The sequence below is a fragment of the Myotis davidii genome, unplaced genomic scaffold (genome assembly GCF_000327345.1).
Source record: "Myotis davidii unplaced genomic scaffold, ASM32734v1 scaffold960, whole genome shotgun sequence".
In the NCBI taxonomy this organism is placed as follows: Eukaryota; Metazoa; Chordata; class Mammalia; order Chiroptera; family Vespertilionidae; genus Myotis; species Myotis davidii.
In genome coordinates, this window is record NW_006293003.1 from 1,874,953 (window position 1) to 1,897,404 (window position 22,452).

The following is a 22,452-nucleotide window of genomic DNA, read 5'->3' on the forward strand; positions in this document are numbered from 1 at the left end:
TAAGTCTTTCCCCACCTCAGGAGACACAGTGGCCTCCTGTGCCCTGCGGTGCCTGCCCAGGTGTGTGTCACTCCACACGGGCTGTTGACACCATGAGCAAGTGACCCCCACTGACCCCAAGTCTACAGTCCTCTTTTCCTAAAAGGTGGGGGACCGCTGGCATCACCTGGGCCTACAGAAGGCAGCAGTGTCTTTCATGTGTGTATAAAGGACAGGAAAAGGTATGATTCCATTTGCCTTGAAACTCCCATAAAACACTTACAAAGTGGCGGCGTCCATCTTGGCGCCTCCAGGAAGCGCGGCGGAAGTGACGTTGCCCCGTGGGAACTTCCGGAATCGACTTCCGGGCGGAGGGGTCCGCTTCTGGGAGTCGGTGGATCCAGTTTTGTCTTTGAGGTTTAATAAGGGAGGAACTAGGGCGGGACTGGTTTCGCGATCTTCGCGCTCAAATCCGCCAAATGATTTAATTTCAAAATGCGGGTCCTCTAAGACCGGAAGTACCCATTTTCCCCGAGGGATGGAGCTGGTGGTGCCAAGTCAGCCGGGCGGGGATGCGCGGCCCGCGGCGCCGCTCCCTCCTCTGTGCCTCTGCGTGCGGGGCCGACCCTGGCTACCGGGTGCCCCGAGAGGGAGAAGTGCCCCGTGCGTGCGGGAGAGGTGCCCCGTGGGGGAGAAGTGCCCCGTGCGTGCAGGAGTGGAGCCTCGGAGGAGGAGAGGGCCGCAGAGCCAGGCCTCGCCCCGACCATGTGGGTGCCCTTGGGCAAGAGAGCCACCTCTCTGGACCTCTTTCCTCTCCTGCACCAGGGGGTTAAACCCGCCCGTGGCTGACACGAAGCACCTGTATGTTCTTATCAACCCCCTTTGTCCAACTTCTGAGAAGTGTCACCAGCCGGGAAGGCGGGAACTGAATTTATCCTTTCCCGGAAACGGCCGTCTCCCATCAGTCATGCTCATACGCCGGAAAAGACTGTGTCGTGACTTCACACGTTTTTCTGTATTAAGAATCCTGTTTATTACTCTGCTACCCGCTTCCTACCCTGCCATGTGTAGAATGCGCTTAACCGTTCGGACACTCACTGAGCGCCTACTAGCATTTGCTAGGAACTGGTAGGCACCAAGCTAGGCAAGGGGGGTGGGGGAGAGAGGGAAGATGTGCGCTTGAGGAGCTCCTGGGCCAGAGATGACCACAGCTGGCCTGCAGTGCCCTGCAGTGTTTGTAAATGTATGGAGGCGTTTCATGAAGTCAGCAGACAGTTTCTGAGCAGCTGCAGCTGCTAAAACCCTAACTTACCTAGGGCAGAGGTAAGTTACAGTCAAGAGGAGGCAGCCTCACTACGGTGCCATCATAGAAACACTATGTAGGGCTATGGGAGGACAGAATAAGGGGTAGTGTGTTCCGCTGGGAGGTGTGGGGAGCAGGGAAATTAAAGAATTTATATGCCACCATGACCAAGTAGGATTTATCCCAGGGATGCAAGGATGGTACAATATCCGCAAATCAATAAACGTGATACATCACATAAACAAATTGAAAGAAAAAAACCACATGGTGATATCAATTGATGCAGAAAAAGCATTTGACAAAATTCAACACCCATTACCCATGGACATAAACAAGAGTGTTGTTGGCCTGGGGTCACGGGGGAGGGGGGAGGACATCTGTAATACTTTCAACAATAAAGATAATTTTTGAAAAAAAAAGATACAAGAAAAACAACACAAAATAAACTAAAAAATCCCACAACTAAGGCTACAGATATCTGGGCTTATTATCTTTAATTCAAAACTATAATTATATTTCATTTCTACACTAATTGTATTTAAAATTATGTTATTTAAGGTCATTAAATAGAGGGTGCTAAAATAAACTAAAATAAGGTTTTAAAAAAAAAGTGGCTTGAGGTGTGTCAGATACAGGGGTGGGTAGCCTGGAAAGTCACCCAGGAAGTAAAATTTAAGTCAGTTGGCACTCTTCCATACCTTCTATATGCCGTGGGTATTTGCAAAAAGAAATGTAATAAGAATGTCAAGTTCCTACTGGTTTAATTCTATCATTTCTTCAGCCTTTCTAGCAAACCCATTGGAGCAAAGGATTGAACAGCTGGGTGGATCATATGGCCTTTCTACACAATACCTCCTCTTTCTTGTTTTGTTTTTCCTTCTCAGATTCCTAAAGAACCAGGGTTCATCTCTTCAAAGCCAACGGGGTCTTTGCCCCCCTTTGTACAGGGCTAGTGCCTTGTTAACAGGAAGCGAATTCCCCTTGTCAAATAGTCTTCTGTGACTTGTCGCCCTGCAGAGAGGTCAGTGCTGGGTCTCCCTGGTAACCGAATATTCCCCGAGCATGGCACCAGCCCTCGGGGCTCCATATGTAGTGTGTTCAGGTCAGATCTGGTTTCCCCTTTGGTGGTTTCAGGGCCTTTGTGTTTGGACCTGAAATCCTTCCAGCTTTGTCCCCCGATATTTTGAATGGCACTACTTGCACACCCTATTGGTGCTCCTTAAAAGCCGGCTGGAAGAAATCCAGGAACTAATGAGCACATCTTCACTGTTGGGGCCCCCGGAATGAGTTCTGAAATGTGTGCGCGGTGCACCTTAGTGACAGGTGTATGATATCAGTGTGCTACCAGCCAAGCCATGCTCATCTTCCATGTGCATTACTTGCGGGGGGAGATGAATTTGACTCTGACCTTTGCTGGCCTCCCCTTAGCAACATGTATAGCGGTTGCTTAGCGTAGTGCCTGGCTTGTAGTATGCCTTCGAGCGGTGGTAGCTACTGGGCTTGCCAGGCCTTGCTGCCAGGCTCCTGCTCACCTCTTAGTTATTCCTTCTCCTCAGGCTCCAGCGACTCTTTGTTGCAAGTTCCCTTTTGCCGATCCTCTCGGCAGTTGATGGGGCAACAACCATGTCTTAGTATCTCCCCAGGGCCTTGCATGTAGTAGGAGCCCCCCATTACCTGGTTTTCACTTTGGCCCTTGATCACAATTGACTGGCTTTCACTGTGGCCACACTTATGTCTGCTCAGCATCCTTCTTCTGAGAAACCACTTCCCTCCTTCCTGCGGGAGTCCTGCAGAGTTCTCAGGAGGCTGGGAGAGGGCACAGGACCTGAGCCAGATCTATCAGCCCCAGGACTTAGGTGGGGGTTGGGATGACCTTCTCTATTGCTATGGTGAGCTATGAGGTTAGTGTGGGCTTGGGGCTGTCACCATGGAGACACATGGAGCCCACCTAGGAAGGAAGCTTTGAGATGCAAGCCAAGCCAAGAGGTCTTGGTAGTGTCGTCTCAGCTCCTGAGTCCAGCCCCTAGTTAAGGCCGAGGTCCCCTAGGTAAGGACTTGCGCCCTGGAGCTACTGCCTGGCTGGCTGTCATTGCTGGTCTGTATCGCTGGCCCTTTCAACCTTGGGAAAGCCACTTACTCTCCTTTTTGCCTTAGTTCCCTCACTTGCAAAATGGGGCTAGGAACAGTACTGCCCTCCTAGGGTTGGAAGGTTAACAGTATTAAGACATGCAAAGTACTTAGAACAGTGCCTGGCCCGCAGGACACTCTCAGTCTTAACTGTTGTTAGTATCAGTTGTTAAGACTACACAGCTATCTCAGCAAAAAAAAAAAGTGTGTTTTTTTTCTCAAATTAACGCTAATTAGAGTTGTTTCCTGCACTTGCAACCCTGAGGCCAGACCAGTGCGGCAGCGCTCGGTAGCTGCCCCAGCAGCGCCCCCTGGACTTCGAGCACCTCCAGAAATGAGTTCATATGTGCAACGCCCTTAGAAAAACACCCAGCATAGTGAACAAGCGCTGGTAATAGAGCTCACCGGGGACGCTGGCCTTCATTCTAAAACTCCCTTTAGTTATATAAATAACACAGTGAGATATGTGTCCCTTTTTACAACCCCACTTCACTGACAAAAGCTGTAGAATTGGAATTCTAGGTACAAAGATCTGAACATTGGAAAGGCTTTTGACTGCTCTCTTCACACCAACTCCGGAAAGGGTACCCTGTTGTACTTCCCATTCGCGCCAGCCGGGGGCAGGAGACACCGGAACATGTGCAACTGCCGGCTTTACCATTCTGTAAAATTTCCCCAATTCGTCATTGGGGTTGAGGAAAAATCTGCTGTTTTAACTTTGTTTTCTTTACGAACGTATTTTTCACAGAATCAATCGCAGCACTTCTTCCCCTTCCTGTGAGTGGGATAGGGGCCTCCGAACCCCGACCAGCACCAGAAAGTCATCCCCACTTGACTGGAGTTGACGTCAGAGAAAATCTATTTGCTGTCCCGAGCTCGAGGGCTTAGGACATGCCAGGCAACAGGACAGAAGTGCAAACAGGATTGCTTTTATGCCACAAAAAATCTGTGTGTCCTTCCATTGCTCATCTCAATGTGCTAAAAATCACAAAAGTAAATATGCAAACATGCACATTTTGAACAGAGCCTATAGGGAAAGGCCCTGCCAACCTCAGGCACATCGAGGCATCGCAAGGTGGTGTTGTTGGGCGAATCCCCGCACACAGAGGTCACCTGGACTCTCAGCTTCCCTTGGACATCACCCCTGATACCAACAACACAACCCTTGAGGAAACCATGGGCCCTCAAGTTAAACACGACAAAGCAGGAGAGAGAAAACATCTGCCCTTAAGCTCGGCAATGGAGAGCAGAGTGCCCAGTTGTGAGGGGAGGAGCGGCCACACCACCAATCATGGTGTCAGGCCTCTGAAGAAGCCAGAAGGCCTGATATTAGGGACCTCCATGAGCTGGCACAGAGAGCCCTCCAGACACAGTGCCCGTGGCATGACCGTGTTTGGAACCACTGGCTCTCCTTACAGGCCCACGGTTCTCAAACATGTTCAGATGGTAGAGCACTGGCACTCCTGTGGAACATCATGGAATATGGCTCCATTAAGTGAAAAGGCAACCAAGTGCTATAAAAGTTGATGCCAACTCCCATAGCATCTAAATTAGAGTTGTACGGTAACAAGTACCAAGAGGTGTAACTTTTATTAAATCTCCTAATGTGGAGACAATTCTATTAACATCCCCGAAACCTGGAGGAGAGAGTGCCGTTCAGTTAGCTATGAAACGTCTCCGCTCGGGCGCCCTCGGCTGGAGCAGGGCCGTCCTGTCAGGTTCCCATTAGTGCCTGATGCACACTTGCCGGCAGATCCCAAGAGCGGTGCTGTGGGGAAGCACCCGGAGAGCCGAGGCTCTACCCGCCTTTGATCTGCCATGGAGAAATCCAATCTACACACTACCACCAGCCTCCGGGGAGTCGGCCTGGGGTCGTCAGGTGGGCAGAGCGGCAAAAGTAGGATTTCGGCAGCTCACAGAACCCGCTCTGTGGCCAAAGGCCTCGCCTTCCAAGCAGTGTCTGACCTCTCAACTCTGACATATGTATTTACTCGGCAATGACAGCTTGCACTCCCACAGGGACAGCTTGACCACTTCTATCAAAGGGAATAAATGAAAGCTCACCTGGGTTCCGTAGCAAACAGTAGCTGCAGGAGCCTCTGCCCTCAAACAAAGCTGCTCATTCACCAGCAGCCGCTCTCCCAGGAGCCTTCGCTGCTTTGTAACCAGCAAGGGATGCTCCAAGCCCAAATTACAGGAGCTCACAAATCCAATAATAAGGGGGGCTGAGCAGGGCCTGCGCTCCTTTCACTGTTAAGGACACGGTAGAGTAAGAAGACGCCGGGGGAGTTGCTATTCTGATTCATTTTTAGCATCACTTGAGACTGAAATCTGCTGAGAAAACCTGGAGGTACCATTTTCCAGTTGTATAATCTAGTGCAAAGCCCCAGTGATTAAGTTTGCTTGACAGTTTCAAAAAAACAGAACTTCCTTGAGAGATACAGAGATGGAAATCTGAGGAATATTAACTTTCAGTGCATTTGGGGGCAACAGAAACCCCATCCACCCTCCTACACAGAGGGCAGCAGTGGAAACGGGTAAAAGCCCTGGGAAACCATGTGGCTGTGTCTGCCAAAGCCGGACACCCCCGATGACTGAGCAGTTCCAGGCGCAGGCATGCACTCAGCAGAAATGAGAGCATATGCGGACCAGGAGACAGAAGATGTCCATTTCATCAGAAACCCAGCCACCCTGGAGAGAGCCCAGCATCTCAGCAGCAGTAGAGGGAGACGTGCTGTACAGGACAAAGACAGCATCAATGCAACGTGGTGAATCTCGGGAACGCTGAGAGAAGGAAGCCAGACACAAAGGGCACAGGCTCTATGACACCATCCTATATAATAAAGAGGTAATATGCAAATTAACCCTCACACCCTCACAAAGATGGCTGCCTATGACCAGGCCAAGAGGGGGGTTAGTGAGCAGTTGGGAGTGACCAGGCCAGCAGCGGGGGCAGTTGGGGATGACCAGGCCAGCAGAGCGGGGAGGCAGTTGGGGGCAACCTGGCTGGCGGGGGGGCAGTGAGGGGCGATCAGGCAGGTAGGCAGATGAGCGATTAGGAGCCAGGAGTCCAGCATTGTGAGAGGGATGTCCGACTACCGGTTTAGGCCCTATCCTGGCAGTCAGACATCCCCCGAGGAGGTCCTGGATTAGAGAGGGTACAGGCTGGGCTGAATTTCATGCATCGGGCCTCTAGTTCACATGTAGTTCATGCTGACATGGTGAGGATATGGTTGCTGTTGGGCTACAGATAGCCCATGTCTTAGATTTGGTTCCGTGTGTGCCTTTCTGAGCTGTCCATTTAGGTTTTTACCCATTTCTGTATGATGCTTCAGCAGAAAGTTTACATTTGGAAAATGGACTGAATGACTGGACCGGTGTCCTGAGAAGTGGCTACACGTGAACTGGGAATGGGAGGATGGCCTCAGAATGGAGGTGGATTTCTGCATTAAGCTGCCACTCTGCCCGGTCACTGCAGCTCCTCTTGCTGCAGCCCAGGCACTTGGAGAGCCACGTGCTGGAAAAGTGAGGTGTCCGGGGGTAGGGCCTCCCTGCAGCCAGCGCCGTGTCCATGGTGAACCGCGGTCTGTGCGCGCCTCATGCACGTGAGGCGGGGACATTTCAGACATCTACGTACAGCTGCTTGTGCACATCACTATAATTTCACTCTATGACCTCAGGAAGGCAGCCTGACAGACAAAAACCCTGAGGCTCAGGGAGGCTGCGTCACCTGCCCGAGAGAGGCTGCTGGCTAAGACCCAAAGCCAGACTCACGGTCACGTCTCACCGTAATACCGGGAGCCCTGCCCTGAGCCCGTTACTGCCCACTGCCTCCCCCGTGGGTGTGGGGGGGTCTGCGGGGGAAAGTGGGTGGGTGGAGTGGCAGGAAGAGAAAGACGCCCCAGTACAGCAAGTAGGTAAGAAAGAGAGGAAGGGAGAGTGAGAGATAGAAATAACCTAATGCCCTCTGTCCCCGCCCCGGGCCAAGGCCTCCCTCCCTTTCTGGGCGAACACTACAACTGTACACACCCCTCCATGACGCATCACTGCGCTTGCCTGGGTGGTCTGTCCCCTCCCTAAAGACAAGGCAGACCCACCCAGGAGCACTCTGGGATTATCTCCTTCATCCTTGTGATGGAGAAGGGTTTCAAGGACAAGAGGGTAACACCGAAGAACTGCAGGCACTGAGGTTACTGGAGGATTCAGGACAATATAGTTTATTTTCTCATAAAAGATCTACCAAAAATATATATTTTTCTTATAAGAAAACAAAATTTGAGTTGTTATTATTTATTACATGTTTTACAAACAGCAGTGAAAGGAAGAAATCAACAGAATGGATTCAATTTATTAAATATAAAAATGTTCACTTCAAAAGTTTGACCTTGTCCTTGAGTAACTTGAAGGCAGGGCTCTTGCTGACTTTCTTGTTGAAGATGGCCAGGAGCTCTTCTTCAGACCTGTGGTGTTCGCTCGTCACCGCGTAATACTGAGCTAAAACCTTCGCAAAGGAGAGCGACCGTCAAATAAGGGTCATAGTCCTGAACATTTACCTAAAAGAGACCCGGGCGCTGGCCACACAGGGTTGTGCTTGTGAAATCGGTGCAGCAGCACATGTGAATGTGAGCACCTGGCTGCATGTGGGTCAGATGTTGATAACAAACTAAAACCAGAGAAGAAAGCATTCCTCTGGAATAGAGGATCGCAAACTATCTAGAATAATCATTTCAAAATCACGCACGCACTGCGCTGGCTGAGGAGGGGTGGGAGTCAGACCCCTTCCCTCCCCACGAGGCCAGACGGGTTACCAGGGCATCGTAAATGAGACACACACGCGTTCACAGTACTTGAGGTATTTTAAAATAAAGAACCAATTCTCCCCAGCTGGTGTACCTAGGTTCGTGTGCATACCTTTTTCCTTAGCTTTTTGACTGCTATTTCATTGTCTGGGGCCTGCTTCAGGACTGCTTTAATAGTCCCCTTCCAATTGAATTTACCTACAATACAAAGAATAACATGCAAAGCACTGTTTTGTTGTACTACCAGAAGGGAAAGGAAATGATTTCTGCAACATCTACTTGCTGCCGGGAAATGAATGAATCCTGAGTGGGCAGGGTACCATAGCACCGTGGAGCAGGCACTCGGCCTGTCCAATCACAGTAGCCTAAAAGCACCGCTACCCTTCACCGTTCTTGTTCTCAGAGTGAGCAGGTTAACCAGGCAACATAAACACCATCACCACTACAAATTCCTGTAAAAAGATAGAGTTGCTTTGAAAGACCTCAGCAAGATTCACTACCACGGAGATCGTGGGGCTGAGCACAGTGAGCAACACAGAGGTGAGCGAAAGGAGCTTAACCTTGAACGAGAGGGGAGAGCCACAATATCACTACACATGGGCGACAAGATCCAAAGCCTTCATGTGAATCTATAACTACCTCAAAGTAAACCCTTAAACAAATTAAAGTTGGGGGGTGTGTTCCAAGCTAAGAGAGCTAACCCAACTTGGGCAGTCACTGAACCTCCATCAATAAAGCCTCGCTTCCCATGAGTCCTTGGATCTCCTAACTGGCAGGACTCGGGGGGCTGCTTCGGGCCTGAGGAACGGGAGCAGCCGTGTGGAGGAGGCAGCCTGAAGAGGCAAGGCCAGGGACTGGATTCTGACCAGGACACATGCCAGCCGAGGGAGCGGGGTGGCATGGAGTCCAAGCAAGGAGGCACCAGGGACAGACCCAGAGATAAGAGGGGAACAGCCAGGCCTGGCTGGAGGACAGAAGGGGAGCGGGTCTGGGAAAGCACGGGGGTTTAAGTTCCAAAGCTAATGCGTATTTCCAATCCAGACTGCTTTCCCCTAACCCTAAAGCGAGACAGACACACTGTAGGAGTGACTCACAGTCCTCCTGGGTTACTTTGGAGTCACTCCCGCCCTAGAGAACTTTGCTCACCTCCTCCTCCCACCCCAGAGGGCAGAGCTTTCCAAATGACACAAGCGATACCTTTTGCAGGAGCTTCATGGTTTTCTGGTTCTCCGCCTTCAGCCAGTCCTGGGAACTTAGTCTTTTTCTTCTTAGAATATGCTTCAACTAAATAGAGATTTTAAAAAAATAGAGATTTTGCATTTCTGACATCTTCTACACTTAATGCATCGTTCATGGCCAGCCCCTTCCATCACCTTGCTCATCCCCCAAGCAACCCAGCCTGTGGGGATTCTCCTCCCGGACAGTGGGGGGACAGTGGGGGAAACCAGGAGTTGAGAGGTGAGGCCACTTGCCTGGACTCAGCCCAGGTTGCCCTGACCCCAAAGCTTATGCTCTTTGCATTACTTGGCTCCAAATGCAAGATCTAACAGATTTTATGTACCCCAAACTCAGAGCATGACCATTTAAACAAGCCCTGCAGCATTCGCCACACACCTTCGGAAAGCTTCCGCTTCCTTCTCCCCATGTTTGTCTCTTCCTTGCCCACGTCTCCATTCACTCCACACTTGCCCGTGCTCCTCGGCCCCTGGCTCTTGTTCCCTCTGGGGCCCGTGGCCTCGGGGGCACCCTCCCCTCCCGCCTCCTGCTGGGCCTCAGGCCTCATTTTGCGCTTTTTAGACTTCTGACTCTTGGTTTTCTCCTGGTGGTTTTCTAATTTTAGTTCTTTCTTTTCTTTTTTCCTTTTCTTCTGCCGCTCCTCCTTCCTCTCTCTCTCGTTCTTCTCTCTCTCTTGTTCTTCTTTGCCTCTGCTTGTCCTTGCGCGGTATCACTGGCTTTGGAAGGCGCCGCCGTGGCGGTGATTTCTGCAGGCGGCTTTTGCCCTTGCCCTTTACTGGCTGGTTCCTTTTTATGAAGCAAAAACCAAGAAATACGTAAGTATTCATTCCACACACCCGTTCACAACCTACACGTACCTACTGAACACTGTTCCAAGGAAAATGTCTTTCTTACTTACCATTTTAGAACTGTGACCGCCCCTCCGCCAGGTAAAATATAGTTAATACACAAAATGAGAAGAACTCCCCCAGCCCACACCCCTCTCTGCATTTTTAAAACATTTTACTTATATATTTTTAAACATATTTTTATTGATTTCAGAGGAAGGGAGAGTGAGAGATAGAAACATCAATGGTGAGAGAGAATCATTAATCGGCTGCCCCCTGCACGCCCCCTACTAGAGGCCAAGTCTGCACCCTGGGCACGTGCCCTTGACCGGAATCAAACCCGGGTTCCTTTGGTATACAGCCAATGCTCCATCCACTGAGCCAAACCAGCTGGGGCCCCCTCTCTGCATTTAACAGGCATTTCATCCCACTGGAAAAGGAAATAATCCTTAAATCACTTCTGCCTGGCCTTTTATTATGGCTCACAATTCACCTTTCTTTCCAATGAAGGTGAGCGCTCACCGTGGGGCAGAAACTAGGTTTAGGTACCTGCAGGCCTGGGTTCAAGTTCTGTCAATTACCAGGTGACTCGGGGCAAGTTATTTACCTGCTCTAGACCCATCTCCTCGTCTGTAGGAGAAAGGCAGGAAGCCCTTCCTCACACTGTTCACATACAAATAAAATAAGAAATGTCATGCGCTCAGTGCAGGGCATGCTCAGCGCACCAGCCAATGCATGAGAAGGGCCTTGTAAACGACCAGCGCTACACAGAGGCCTAATCGAACCGCCATTCAGACCAGGTGGGTCCCGAGAGGAAGTCAGGGACGCCTGGGCAGTAAAGGTGGCGGCTAAGGAGTCACGGAAAACTAACTACATGCGCTAGGGTGGGGAGAACCTCGCACTCACTGCATCCCTTATTCAAATCAGCACATGGATCATATTTTAATTTTTCTAAAATCTTTTTATTGATTTCAGAGAGGAAGGAAGAGGGAGAGATAGAAACATCAATGATGAGAGAGAATCATTGATCAGCTACCTCCTGCACGCCCCACACTGGAGATCAAGCCCACAACCTGGGCATGTGCCCTGGCCGGGAATCAAACCCGGGACCCTTCAGTCCACAGGCTGACGCTCTAGCCACTGAGCCCAACCGGCTACGGCTGAATCCTATTTTTTAAAATAACTTCAGCACAGCTAGTCCCACTGCCTGCCGCACTCCATGACTCGAAATGTGCGGAAATCACTACGCCAGCCCTGCCCACGAGCTGGCGCAGGGCTACCTACTGAACGGCCGCGGCCCTAAGGTGCCTGTCAGGCAGGGAGAGGGCCAGTGGCAGCAGCTCCGGGAAATCCCAAGACTTATGAGTCCGCAGACCGGGCCCAAGTTCCATCTGTGAGTTACCAGCCAGTCACCTCCAGTCTTCACCCTCCAGAGTCTAGGTCACAAGAACGGAGCTACTGTCCTCCAAGACAGATCAAATAAAGGACTGGCTTTAACTCAAGTACAATACAGTCATGCCTCCCTCTGACACCCATGCTCACCCTCTGGCAGAAGAGTGGTAACTAAATCGGGGTTTTCTCGGTAGCAGCTCAGAGAAAGAAAGTCGTCCAGGCACACGGAGTGGGGGGCAAGGAGCAGAGAATGAGTTCAGGTACAGACTCAGGAGGAAGGGGACAAAGAAGCTTCCCTCCTGCCCTGTAATTGTGTTCATACTGCGTACGGTTATTATCTTCATCACCAAGGGCCCCAGATCTCAGCCTGCCATCTGCCCAGTTCAGACCAAGTCTCTAGCGCAGTGGTTCTCAACCTCCCTAATGCCGCGACCCTTTAATACAGTTCCTCATGTTGTGGTGACCCCCAACGATAAAATTATTTTTGTTGCTACTTCCTAACTGTAATTTTGCTGTTATGAATCGTAATGTAAATATCTGATATGCAGGATGTATTTTCATTGTTACAAATTGAACATAATTAAAGCATGGTGATTAATCACAAAAACAATACGTAATTATATATGTGTTTTCCAATGGTCTTAGGTGACCCCTATGAAAGGGTCATTTGACCCCCGAAGGGGTCGCGACCCACAGGTTGAGAACCGCTGCTCTAGTGGGTGCTTTGCCCTCACACCTTAAACCCCAGAGGGAAGGAGGGGGAAGGCAGAAGGCACACAGCCACCAGCCTGCAGCCACACAACAGTGACTGGTCAACCCATTCCCCATCTTCTCTCCTTTATTCCAGGCTCTCCTCCAGTGTGGTCTCCTCAGCACCAGCTCACTGGCTCTTACCTGACAGAGCACCCTGCTTTGCTCTCTGCCCCTCTTCCTGCCTTCTATTTCTTCCTAGTGCTTATCACAACCTGGTGTTATAGCAAAAACCCACACATACAGTTGTCTGTCTCTCCCACAAGAACACAGCTGCATGAGGGCAGGACTGATTACAGCTGTATCCAGTGACTGGTGTGCATTGTGCTGGGTATAAAAAGTATCATGTAGAAGAGAAAGCCGCCAACCTAATGCCCAGCACAAGAGTAAAGGGAGGGATAAAATTGCAGGCATGAATGAACAGGGCCTCAGAACCACTTGCTTTCACCAAACACTGGGATGTGCCGTGAAGTTCACGGAACACAGGCAAACCAATAATAAGCTTTTTACCAGGATACCACGAGCTGTTTACTGACTATTAATTCCTAGTATGTTCACAGCTTCAAAAGAACTTTAAAAAAAACTACAGTTGAACTACGTCATTTCAAATCTTTGATTCTTAGTAAAAATAATGGCAATAACCTTTAAAAAATAGGTGCCACATATAGGCCAATTCAATGATTGGGCATAAGGTTTCAAAGGCCCAATTTGTGCATTTTGAGACAAATGCTAGATATGCTGCCAAGATAAAGTTTTATTTTTATCTCAGTTTGCTGCCTAAACTATTCTCTCTAAGCAAGCAAATCAACTCCTTACAATGTGACCAAAAGAAAAGACCAGCCAGAACCACTGTTGTTGTTTTTTTAAACTACTACTGAGCTCACTCCAGCAGCTCATATACTAAGCTTGGAATGATACAGAGATTAGCGCGGCCCCTGCACAAGGAGGACACGCAAATTCGTGAAGCGTTCCATACTTAACAAAGCTACTAAAGATATAACTCCGAATGGGATATAAGCTCCAAAAAGGAAGGAAGTTCAACAGAATTAAGGTGATAAAATCAAATTAACAATGTAACCAACACCGTGGCTATACAATATCAAACCCAAACCCTCTGCACCTGTATCCACATCTGAGGACTCACATATCCAACCTTTTTGACAGGCAGTTGGCTGGCTTCAACCCACAGAATTCTCCCTCCACTGGAAGGGAAGAGACGGTGCTTAACAAGTGCCCGCTGAAAGGTGGGCATAGGTGGGTGCTTCTGTAGTCTCATCTACTTTAAAACCACAGCAGGCAAGGGCCCTGGTGACCCCTCTCCCCTTACCTAGAAGATCACCTAGGCACTCCGTCCTCACCTACTTATCTTCCTGCACAGCACTAACGCCACCTGAGCTAGTTCAGTTTTGTTCATGGCCTGGCACAGATCAGGCACTCATAAGTACTGACTGAATGAATATAATCCACTTTTTAAAGAAAAGGAAATTGAGGCTCACAAGACAAGCAACGTGCCCAAGATCAAACATATGGCAGAGAGCAGCAGGGACTCAATCCAGGTCTGCCGGACACCCAGAGCTCCTGTTCTTCCCGATACGTCCGCCGCCTGCTTTCTAAGCAAACGGTTCTAGGTTAGCTGCTACCAATGTCAAACACGGGGATGAAATGCCTTTCCATGCACAATAAGGAACTCTTCTCTGCAAGGCATTCAGTTATTCCTTCCCATAAAAGAAGGCCCAAGAGGCTCTCTGAAAAAGAAGGCTGTCTTGACCTCCAAAAATAAGACATTCCCACCACATTATTAGTAAGCATGTCTGCCACGCGACAAATCTAAAATTAGGTCTGACTTACATTGCTGGAAGCTTCAGAAAAGATATTCCACACCTGCTCCAAAATCAATTCATTATGAACTTTTAAACTGTTCTTCATCCAGTTCTATAAGGGAAAAAAGGGGGGGGAAATCCCATTGGACAGGTAAACACAGCTGTCCCTGATGGGCCCACATCCCCAGTCAGGGAAGCCATCTCCAATACATACCTGAAATTTTGCCTTTTTCCTGGGAATGTTGTCAAAACCACTAATTTGCTCTAAAAGTTCTCTCACTTTGGGGCTGACATTGGGTCTTTTTATTAATTCATTAACTTTCTACAAAAAAGAAAGACAAAACAAAAATAATAACTGACATGCGTTTCATGTAGCCAGGGCTACAGAATCCACATGTCAAGTCCCAATTTTGTATTAATGTCTATTCTTATAAATTCAATATAGCATTGGAAGTCCTAGCCAGAGCAAGTAGGCGAGAAGATGAAATAAAAGGCATCCTAGTTGGAAAGCAGTAAAATTATCTCTGTTCTCAACCAATATGGTCTTAATGTGGAACACCCTACAGATTCTCCAAAAAGCACCTTTAGAACCAATAAACAAATTCAGCAGAACTGCACTCAAATATTAAGTTGCATTTCTACAAACAGACAATCTGAAAAGGCAACTAAGAACTTAAACAAGGAATGTATGTAATACTTACTGAGTTAAAACTACGAAACACTGCTGAAAGAAAGAAGACACAGACAAATGGAACGGCTCATGGGCTGGAAGCCTTATTAAGATGCCAACACGACCCTTAGTCTAGCTAAGACATGCTGTTTCGGGGTCTTGTCGGGATGGGTGAGGCATTTATTCGTAGTTTCTTAGGCTTCCAAAGGAAAGTGGAAGGCGTCAGCTGAGACTACTAGACGACTCGGAACGTACCTGCACCCACGCCTGCTGTTTGATATCGCCTTTGTGGGCTTTCCCTTCGTAACCTTTGCCGCCGTACTTCTGGTCTTCGCTTATGCATTTCACATGGTTTCTGTAGTCCTCGCCCCTGTGAGGTGACAGAGGTCCCACCGTTAGGTGCATTCTCAGTGGCGGCTGTGTGATATCAGCACGCTGCTCCTGCCTTCGGCAGTCCACGCAGGCCCACTGCGCATGCCCCCACCTACTTCACTTACTGTGCTCACACCCTGCTGCAGAAACACATTTTCCCAGCTGCACACTGTTCAACAGGAACCCACCACCAAACTTTCCATACATGTTTTAAACAACAGGAATATTGAATCATAATGTTATACAACTGAAACTAATTTAATGTTATATGTCAATTATACTTCAATAAATAAATATATTTTTTAAAATATATTTTTATTGATTTCAGAGAGGAAGAGAGAGGGAGAGAGAGAGAGAAACATCAATGATGAGAATCACCAATCAGCCGCCTTCTGGACACCCACTACTGGGGATGTGCCCGCAACCCAGGTATGTGCCCTTGACTGGAATCGAACCTGGGACCTTTCAGTCCGCAGGCTGACGCTCTATCCACTGAGCCACACCAGCCAGGGCAATAAGTATTTTTTAAATAGGGATCATCAGGTCCTAAAAGTTCTGGGTCTCAGAGTCAGAAAAAAGGAAACTCAATTCTGTCTCCGTCTCGGGAACTTTACGGGGCCCTCAGGGAACGTGTGGGCCAAGGCCAGGCGCGAGCTCCCTGGAGGGAAAGAACCTGTGTTCTATGTCAATCCTCCTCCTGGGATCCGGAACAAGCGAAGACTTCAGTCATTTCCCACAACAGTTTGTAAATGTCACTGCTCTAGAGTAAAATAAAACGGACCATCAGCGTACATCTCTCAGTGCCAGCGGACAGTGGGCACCTGTGCCACGCCGCCTTTTGACTGGCCGCCTCTGAGGCTGAAGGGGAGGAAGATGGAGGAAGTGAGCCAGCATCCGGACGCCCCTAGAGATGCAGCCGGATGAACGCCAAGGCCTGTTCTGCCCCTCCCCCAGTCCTCACCTTTCCAGAGACACCCCCTCCCCCAGTGGAACCCCAGCATCACCTCCAAGTTCCTGGGAAGGACTTAGGCTTCCCTCTCAGACACTGCCGCACTGTGAGTCAGCAAACTTCTTTCTGGTTCATAACCCCCTCTTCAGTGTGATCGGCACCCCATACCCTGAACCTCACTCCAGGGTCCTGCCCCAGGGTCTGGGATGGTGGCAAGCGCCACTGATGGATCAGATGCTCTAATCACTTCAATTCCCTTCCTCAGTCTTCCTTTTAAATCATCCAGACCAGGCAAATGGACTTGTAACCCACTTTTTTCTTCATAATTTTCTTCCTCAAATTTGCCTCTACTTTTTAAAAATGTTTTTATTGATTTCAGAGAGGAAGGAAGAGGGAGAGGAAGATAGAAACATCAATGGTGAAGGAAGAGGGAGAGGAAGATAGAAACATCAATGGTTCAGCTGCCTCCTGCATGCCCCCTACTGGGGATGGAGCCCGAAACCCAGGCATGTGCCCTTGATCGGAATGGAACCAGGGACCGTTCAGTCCACAGGTTGACGCTCTATCCATTGAGCCACACCAGCTCAGGCATGCTTCTGTTTTTTAAAGCTTTGTGGAAACAGTGCTTCCAACATTAGCCTGGGCCTTTACTATGGATACAGGAGCTACTCGGAACTTACCAGAAATCTTTACCACAGTCAATGCAGGAAAGGCACTCGCAGTTCCTGCAAACAGCCACATGCTTTTCCACTTGTATTTTCTTCACTGATTCACCACATGCATTGCATGTAAAAAATACCATTTTTAGCTAAATGATTAAATATTCTCTATCCAAGATAGGCTTTAAATCTTGTCCTAAAAAGATAAAAAGGAAAGAGAAAAGAGGTAATTATCATTATAATCTGAACTTTTATTCCCAATAAATGATCACACAGCTAACTTTTCAACCATAATTTCACATGAAAATAACTACAAATTAACAAAATCAAAGTTGATTAACAATATATATATAACTCTACCACCATGTAAGCAAAATTATAATTAACAGTGATACTAAGGGCTAAGATGAGTGCATGCACACCATGTGCTGGGCCCTCTAAGAGCTTTGCACATATTAATTTATTTAATCCTCACAGCACCCCTGTGAGGGAAAAGCTATTGTTCACACTTTATGTGAGGTATTGAAGCAGAGAGAGATTAAGTAACTTGTCCAAGGTCACACAGCAGTAGAATCAGGATTTAAACTTGGCAGCTGTCTCTAAGGATGAAGTTTTGGGAGCATAAGTAAAATATCTTACACTTTATAATAACTTTCTTTCTCTCCGTCCGTCCCTCCTTCCCTCTCTCACACTTAGGTGTGCACTGCAAATTATCTCAGGTCCCCAAATCCAGGAAGAGCAGAATGAGGGGAGGGGAGGGAGCTTTAGAGGGCAGAGAAGGGGCCTCTAATTTCTACAGGGCACACAAACATTCCTGTCCGCACTGCTATGCATCCTCAGTGTTCATACAGGAGGGTGTGCCCTCAGGCTGAGTGGACAGGGGGAGGGGCCTCCTTCTGTGGCTCCTTGTGGGATCGATAGAGAAATGGAACCTGCAGCTGCCCTAACTGCTGGGCACTGGACCACTGGAGGGCGGTCACAGACCCGGGTGGCCCCAGCACTGTCAGCATGACCTGTGCGGGTACAGATACATAACCATTTAAAAATCCATGGCGCTGCCTCTGTGCTCCAAACACACCCCCATCTGCAAGTGTGACCGTCCCGGTAACTTTCCATGCGAGAGGACTGTTTTCTATCCAAGCTACAGCAAAACGACTGGGAACTGCTGAAACCGGCATTTCCTTGCTCACTATGAAAATTAAGGCAAGGATCAAGTAAATGGGTGCAATTTGCTTCAGGGCAAGACTTCTCCCCAGATCCTCAGCACCAAGGAGCACCTCCTGGTTCCCGGGGCCTGCGCACGCCTGCATCACGCTCCTCTACAGCCTTGGTCACTGCCCAGGTCAATCCTGAGCAGAGACCGGGGCTGCTCACGCCTGCTCAGCCATGAGTGGAAATGTACATCCTGGCTGCAGCTCCAGGCTTGACAAAGGCCCAGCTGATCTCTCATGAGGCCTCTGGCTCTACCTCGCACTGCCGGACATCAGCGAGCCTGACTGGCTACGCAAAAACACAGGCCCTGGTCCCGGGTCCCCCTCCGCAGCTCGCCATCCGGGTCAGTGAGCAAGGGAGGGCATGTGGTCAGCTACGGCCTGGCACCGAATCCAGAGGAAACAACATGGCTGTTTGCTCTAGGATGTGCAGCGGCCACACCATCTTCTCACCTGGTTGTGGTGAAGACGTGTGGCACAGCTGCCTGCCTGGGGAGCTGGCATCATGTGGGCCATGACGCAGCTCCCTCCAAGCCTAGCACTGTGCACAGGCAGACGGATGCTGCCTGCCCCTCGGGGAGAACAAGGGCTAGAAGAGCCAGCACCACCTAATCAAGTCAGTAGTCTGCAGGGCACTCTGGTACAAGAACAAGGGCAAACCATCAACTTGGCACCGAGAAACAGATGGCCATTGTCCACACAAGGTAGGAGCAGAGCGATAAGCCACTTATCTGCTGAACATGTGTAAGTTCTTTCATAATGAAACTCAACAATGAAAAATACTCCTCAGAGTGAAGCTATGGCCAAGAGCCTTCGGGCCTTCCCTGCTGAGGTCTCGTTTTCTGATTGCAGGGAGAAGAGGGGGGAGGGGGCTTCGGCAAGTGTGCGATCCCACTGGGAGGCTCGGTCCGTCATCACGGAAGGTCCTGGGCAGGACAGGGGGAAGCAAACCGGCTGGACGGAAAGAAGCCAGTGATGTTGACAAAAAAGATGCTGGCAGTATCTGTGCAAAACTCCTCTCTCTGGGGATGAGCCACACACAGTGAAAACATCAGTCAGGAGGGGATTATCTGATCACATGTCCACCAAAAAAATACCTCCAACCTCTTCCCTCAGTCTGTACAGCTAATGCCCGCATCTAGAGTTGTGTTCCTTTTCCTTCACAGGCCGAACGCAGGGCTTGCACAGTGAGTCAGAACCTTGGCTGCATTTTTACTCTTGATATGAAATGGGAACACTGTGGCCACCTGCTTGCTAAGGAGATCAATGAGGCCTGTGAGGAGCTTACCCCTCACTTATTCAGAGCCCAGAGGACATCCCAGCACCAGCTGAGGGTCACCTTGATCAGGCCTCGGGAGAAACACCTGTCACTTATGCAGGAAGCACTCGTGTGTCTGTGTGGGGGGTGGGCTGCAAGGAACAGCAACTGAAAGCCGTCCTAAGGGCACAGCAGACAGGAAGGGGCCAAGGCTCAGTGCAGGCGAAACAATCTCAGAAGTGCAAATGCGACACTTACAAAACACACCATGTGAAGACAGTCCCTCCAACTGAAGATAGCAAGCATTGCCTAAAACAAAAAATTAAACTCATTAACAGTCCACAAGACTAAGTAAATGTTAGAGAAATTTAAATAATTAAACAGAAATGGTAAGTTTGTAACAGAAATTAGGGGAGCTGAAGACATGCTGCATGAAGACGCTGGGACACGTCTGCGGGGCTCGGATGTCAAACACGGCAGTGTGTGGCCCCAAGTGTGAAAAGATGGCATTCTCTCCGGGGCTGAACCTCCATCAGAGCCCGCTTTTCCCTCCCTGGCTCCTCGCCTGCCCAAGGCTGGGTCCCAACCAGCCACAGAGATGCTGTGTCCTTCCTTCTAGAGAAGGGCAAGTGGGACACAAGGTGGCGGACTGGCTGTGCACACGCGAATCCTCGCCCCAGGTGTCGCTGTATGTCAACTCAGCAGAATTTACTGAAGGTCAAGTGTGCACTGGGATCCACACACCCAGGTATCCGCCCCCCCGCCCCCCCAAATGTGGACCAGGTCCTCTGTGTGAGCTTCTGCTGCGTCTGACTGGGCAATTTACTGAGTTCTCATCACGTGCTGTGATCTGAGAAAAGGGTGATGAATGACAAACACAGCCAGTAGCTCCCCACAAAGCCACTTCCCATCTATGATCACAACGGACCATCACCCAGACTCAGGGCGGCTCTGATCTGCCTGGAGACGCCTACCTGCTCTCTGCCATGACCTGCCGTGTCCTTGACTATCCCTTGGCATCTGGGATCTTGAGAACCTCGTCCCCCCCAAACTCAGAGGCTCTACAAACGACCTTCCCCTTTAAAATACAAGGACCCTAAGTCTTAGATCTTAAATATGAGGACTGAGCAAATCACCGCGTCACAGGGAGGAGGACGGGGGTGGGGAAATGGTGCCGAGTTGAAGGGCGGAGACAGCATCTGCCAGGGGCAGGGGCCGTTGGGAACTTATCAACATGCGGCCATGTCCCGTGGAACTGGGCCTGGACTGATCTGGGCCGCAGCCCGCACCTCCCCATCAAAACCTAAATGACCTCAAGGTGCGCCAACTTGAATCTGTTTACCTATAAAACCGTCAGAGCATTGTGCAGAAAGTGAAGTAAGGTACCAGCTATTAAAGACCCTTCCCCAATGGTGGGATTTGATTTGCACATCAATGCTGTCACACCCAGTCCCCACCTAAACCCATAGTTCTTTAAGATGACCTCAATCCCCCCATCTATCTTCATTAATTCAGTCCCTACCCCACGGGTGCTGCTCTACCACCCTGTTCCCTGATAACAGGTTTCGTTCTGGGATTGGATTTGTGGTGATTTTTAACCTTCCCCGCCCCCCTCTACATTTTTACAAAAATGACAGTCACTGTTCTTAAAACACTAGAGGCACGGGGCATGAAATTCGTGCGGGGGGGAGGAGGGGGACAGGGGAGATCCCTAAGCCCAGATTGCAAGAGAGCACAGGCCAGGCTGAGGGACCGGGGAGGGACATGGGAGGTTTGCCAGCCAGGGCGTGTCCAGCCCACCTTGCTTAGTCCTGATTAGCCAGACCCCAGCTGAGTGGCGTATCATTAGCATATTACACTTTGATTGAACTGCTATCTAGACGACTGGACACTTAGCATATCAGGCTTTTATAATATAGGGTTCTCTCTCACACACATACACACAGACCTAAACCCCACCGCTACCGCCACTGCCACCACCAAAAGAGCCCTGTGACAGGCCAGGCTGGGAACCTCAGCAGTCCCCACAAGCACTGTGACCTCAGCTAGTCACTGTTCCCTGAACTTCGAAGTTCTCCCATCTGTGAAACAAGGGGTCAGGCCAACGAGACCATCCTGAGCCCCTTTCAGAAGAGTTCCAAGAAACCACGGGGATGGTGCAAGGAAAGGCCAGACAAGCACATGATGTCCACCGAGTAGGTACTGTCCACCGACCCGCCTAAACCCCTGAATCCACGCAGGACCTCTCCCTGGCTCTCTGCAAAAAACCCACAGTTAGGTAGGTACACCCATCTCCACTCCACAGGTGAGCAAACTGAGGCGGGGAGAAGCAGCCCAACCCCACCACAGCCCCACACACTACATCACCAGTACGGCCTGAAGCAGCATCCCTTCACTGGTGTGGTAACTGCCCGTGGAAGTCTCCTACCTGTCCGGCTCTATGCTGGACACGGGGGGGGGGGGGGCTGCGGGAGAGCTGCGTGAACGAGTCCCGCGTGGCCCCTCTCTGCAGGGAAGGCAGCCTTGCAAATACTCACCCTCCACCTCCTTCCCTACCGGTCTCCCCAGCCGTAGGGGCTGCAGGCCATCCTGACACCTGCTGAGGCCGGAGGTCCCAAGCCCCGCCTGCCACAGCGCTTCCCCCGTCTGCGCTCGTGTACCCCGCGCAGCAGTCCTCGGAGCTGGTTTCGCATTATTCCCTTTCGACAGACGAGGACACCGCGGCACAAAGAGGTAACTCGCAGCGGGTCACGCGTGCAGTGGGAGGCGAACCTGGATCCACACGCTGTGGTTCTGGCCCGAGGTCCCGGCTCCCCACCACCCGCCCTGGGGCCGCCCCTCTCCGGACCGAGCTCCCCGAGTCCGGGAAGACAGCAGCCTGTCCCCAGCCTGAGCCCAGTCCAGCGGGGCAACGCCTGCTTTGCCCCGAGCAGAGAGGGATCCGGCTTTAAAACCGGGAGGAGCCGGTCGTTCTAAGCCCAGGACTCCCTCACCTCCCGGGGCACGAACCAGCTCCGAAGGGACGGCCTCCTCCCGGGCGGACAGGGACCCCGACGGTGAAAGCGCAGGCACGGCCGCGCCGCCCCTCCCTCTCTGAGCC

General features: G+C 50.3%; 2 protein-coding genes across 2 annotated transcripts in view; both read right to left on the reverse strand.

The window, feature by feature from the left end:
* Nucleotides 1–505, reverse strand: part of TMEM128 (transmembrane protein 128) — an 8,274-nt gene extending 7,769 nt beyond the window's left edge. The window contains exons 1-2 of the mRNA XM_015565798.1: nucleotides 502–505; nucleotides 263–389 (exon numbers count right to left, since the gene is read on the reverse strand). Coding sequence (XP_015421284.1) covers nucleotides 263–389; nucleotides 502–505 — 131 coding nt within the window. The remainder of the gene's footprint in view (nucleotides 1–262; nucleotides 390–501) is intronic.
* Nucleotides 506–7,603: 7,098 nt separating this feature from the next.
* Nucleotides 7,604–19,709, reverse strand: LYAR (Ly1 antibody reactive). The gene is given in 10 exon segments (XM_006779456.2): nucleotides 7,604–7,910; nucleotides 8,321–8,406; nucleotides 9,406–9,492; nucleotides 9,823–10,099; nucleotides 10,102–10,230; nucleotides 14,262–14,345; nucleotides 14,448–14,555; nucleotides 15,159–15,273; nucleotides 16,905–17,079; nucleotides 19,611–19,709. Coding segments are annotated over 9 exon segments (1,143 nt in total). The 5' UTR covers nucleotides 17,027–17,079; nucleotides 19,611–19,709; the 3' UTR covers nucleotides 7,604–7,775.
* Between the last annotated feature and the right edge of the window lie 2,743 nt (nucleotides 19,710–22,452).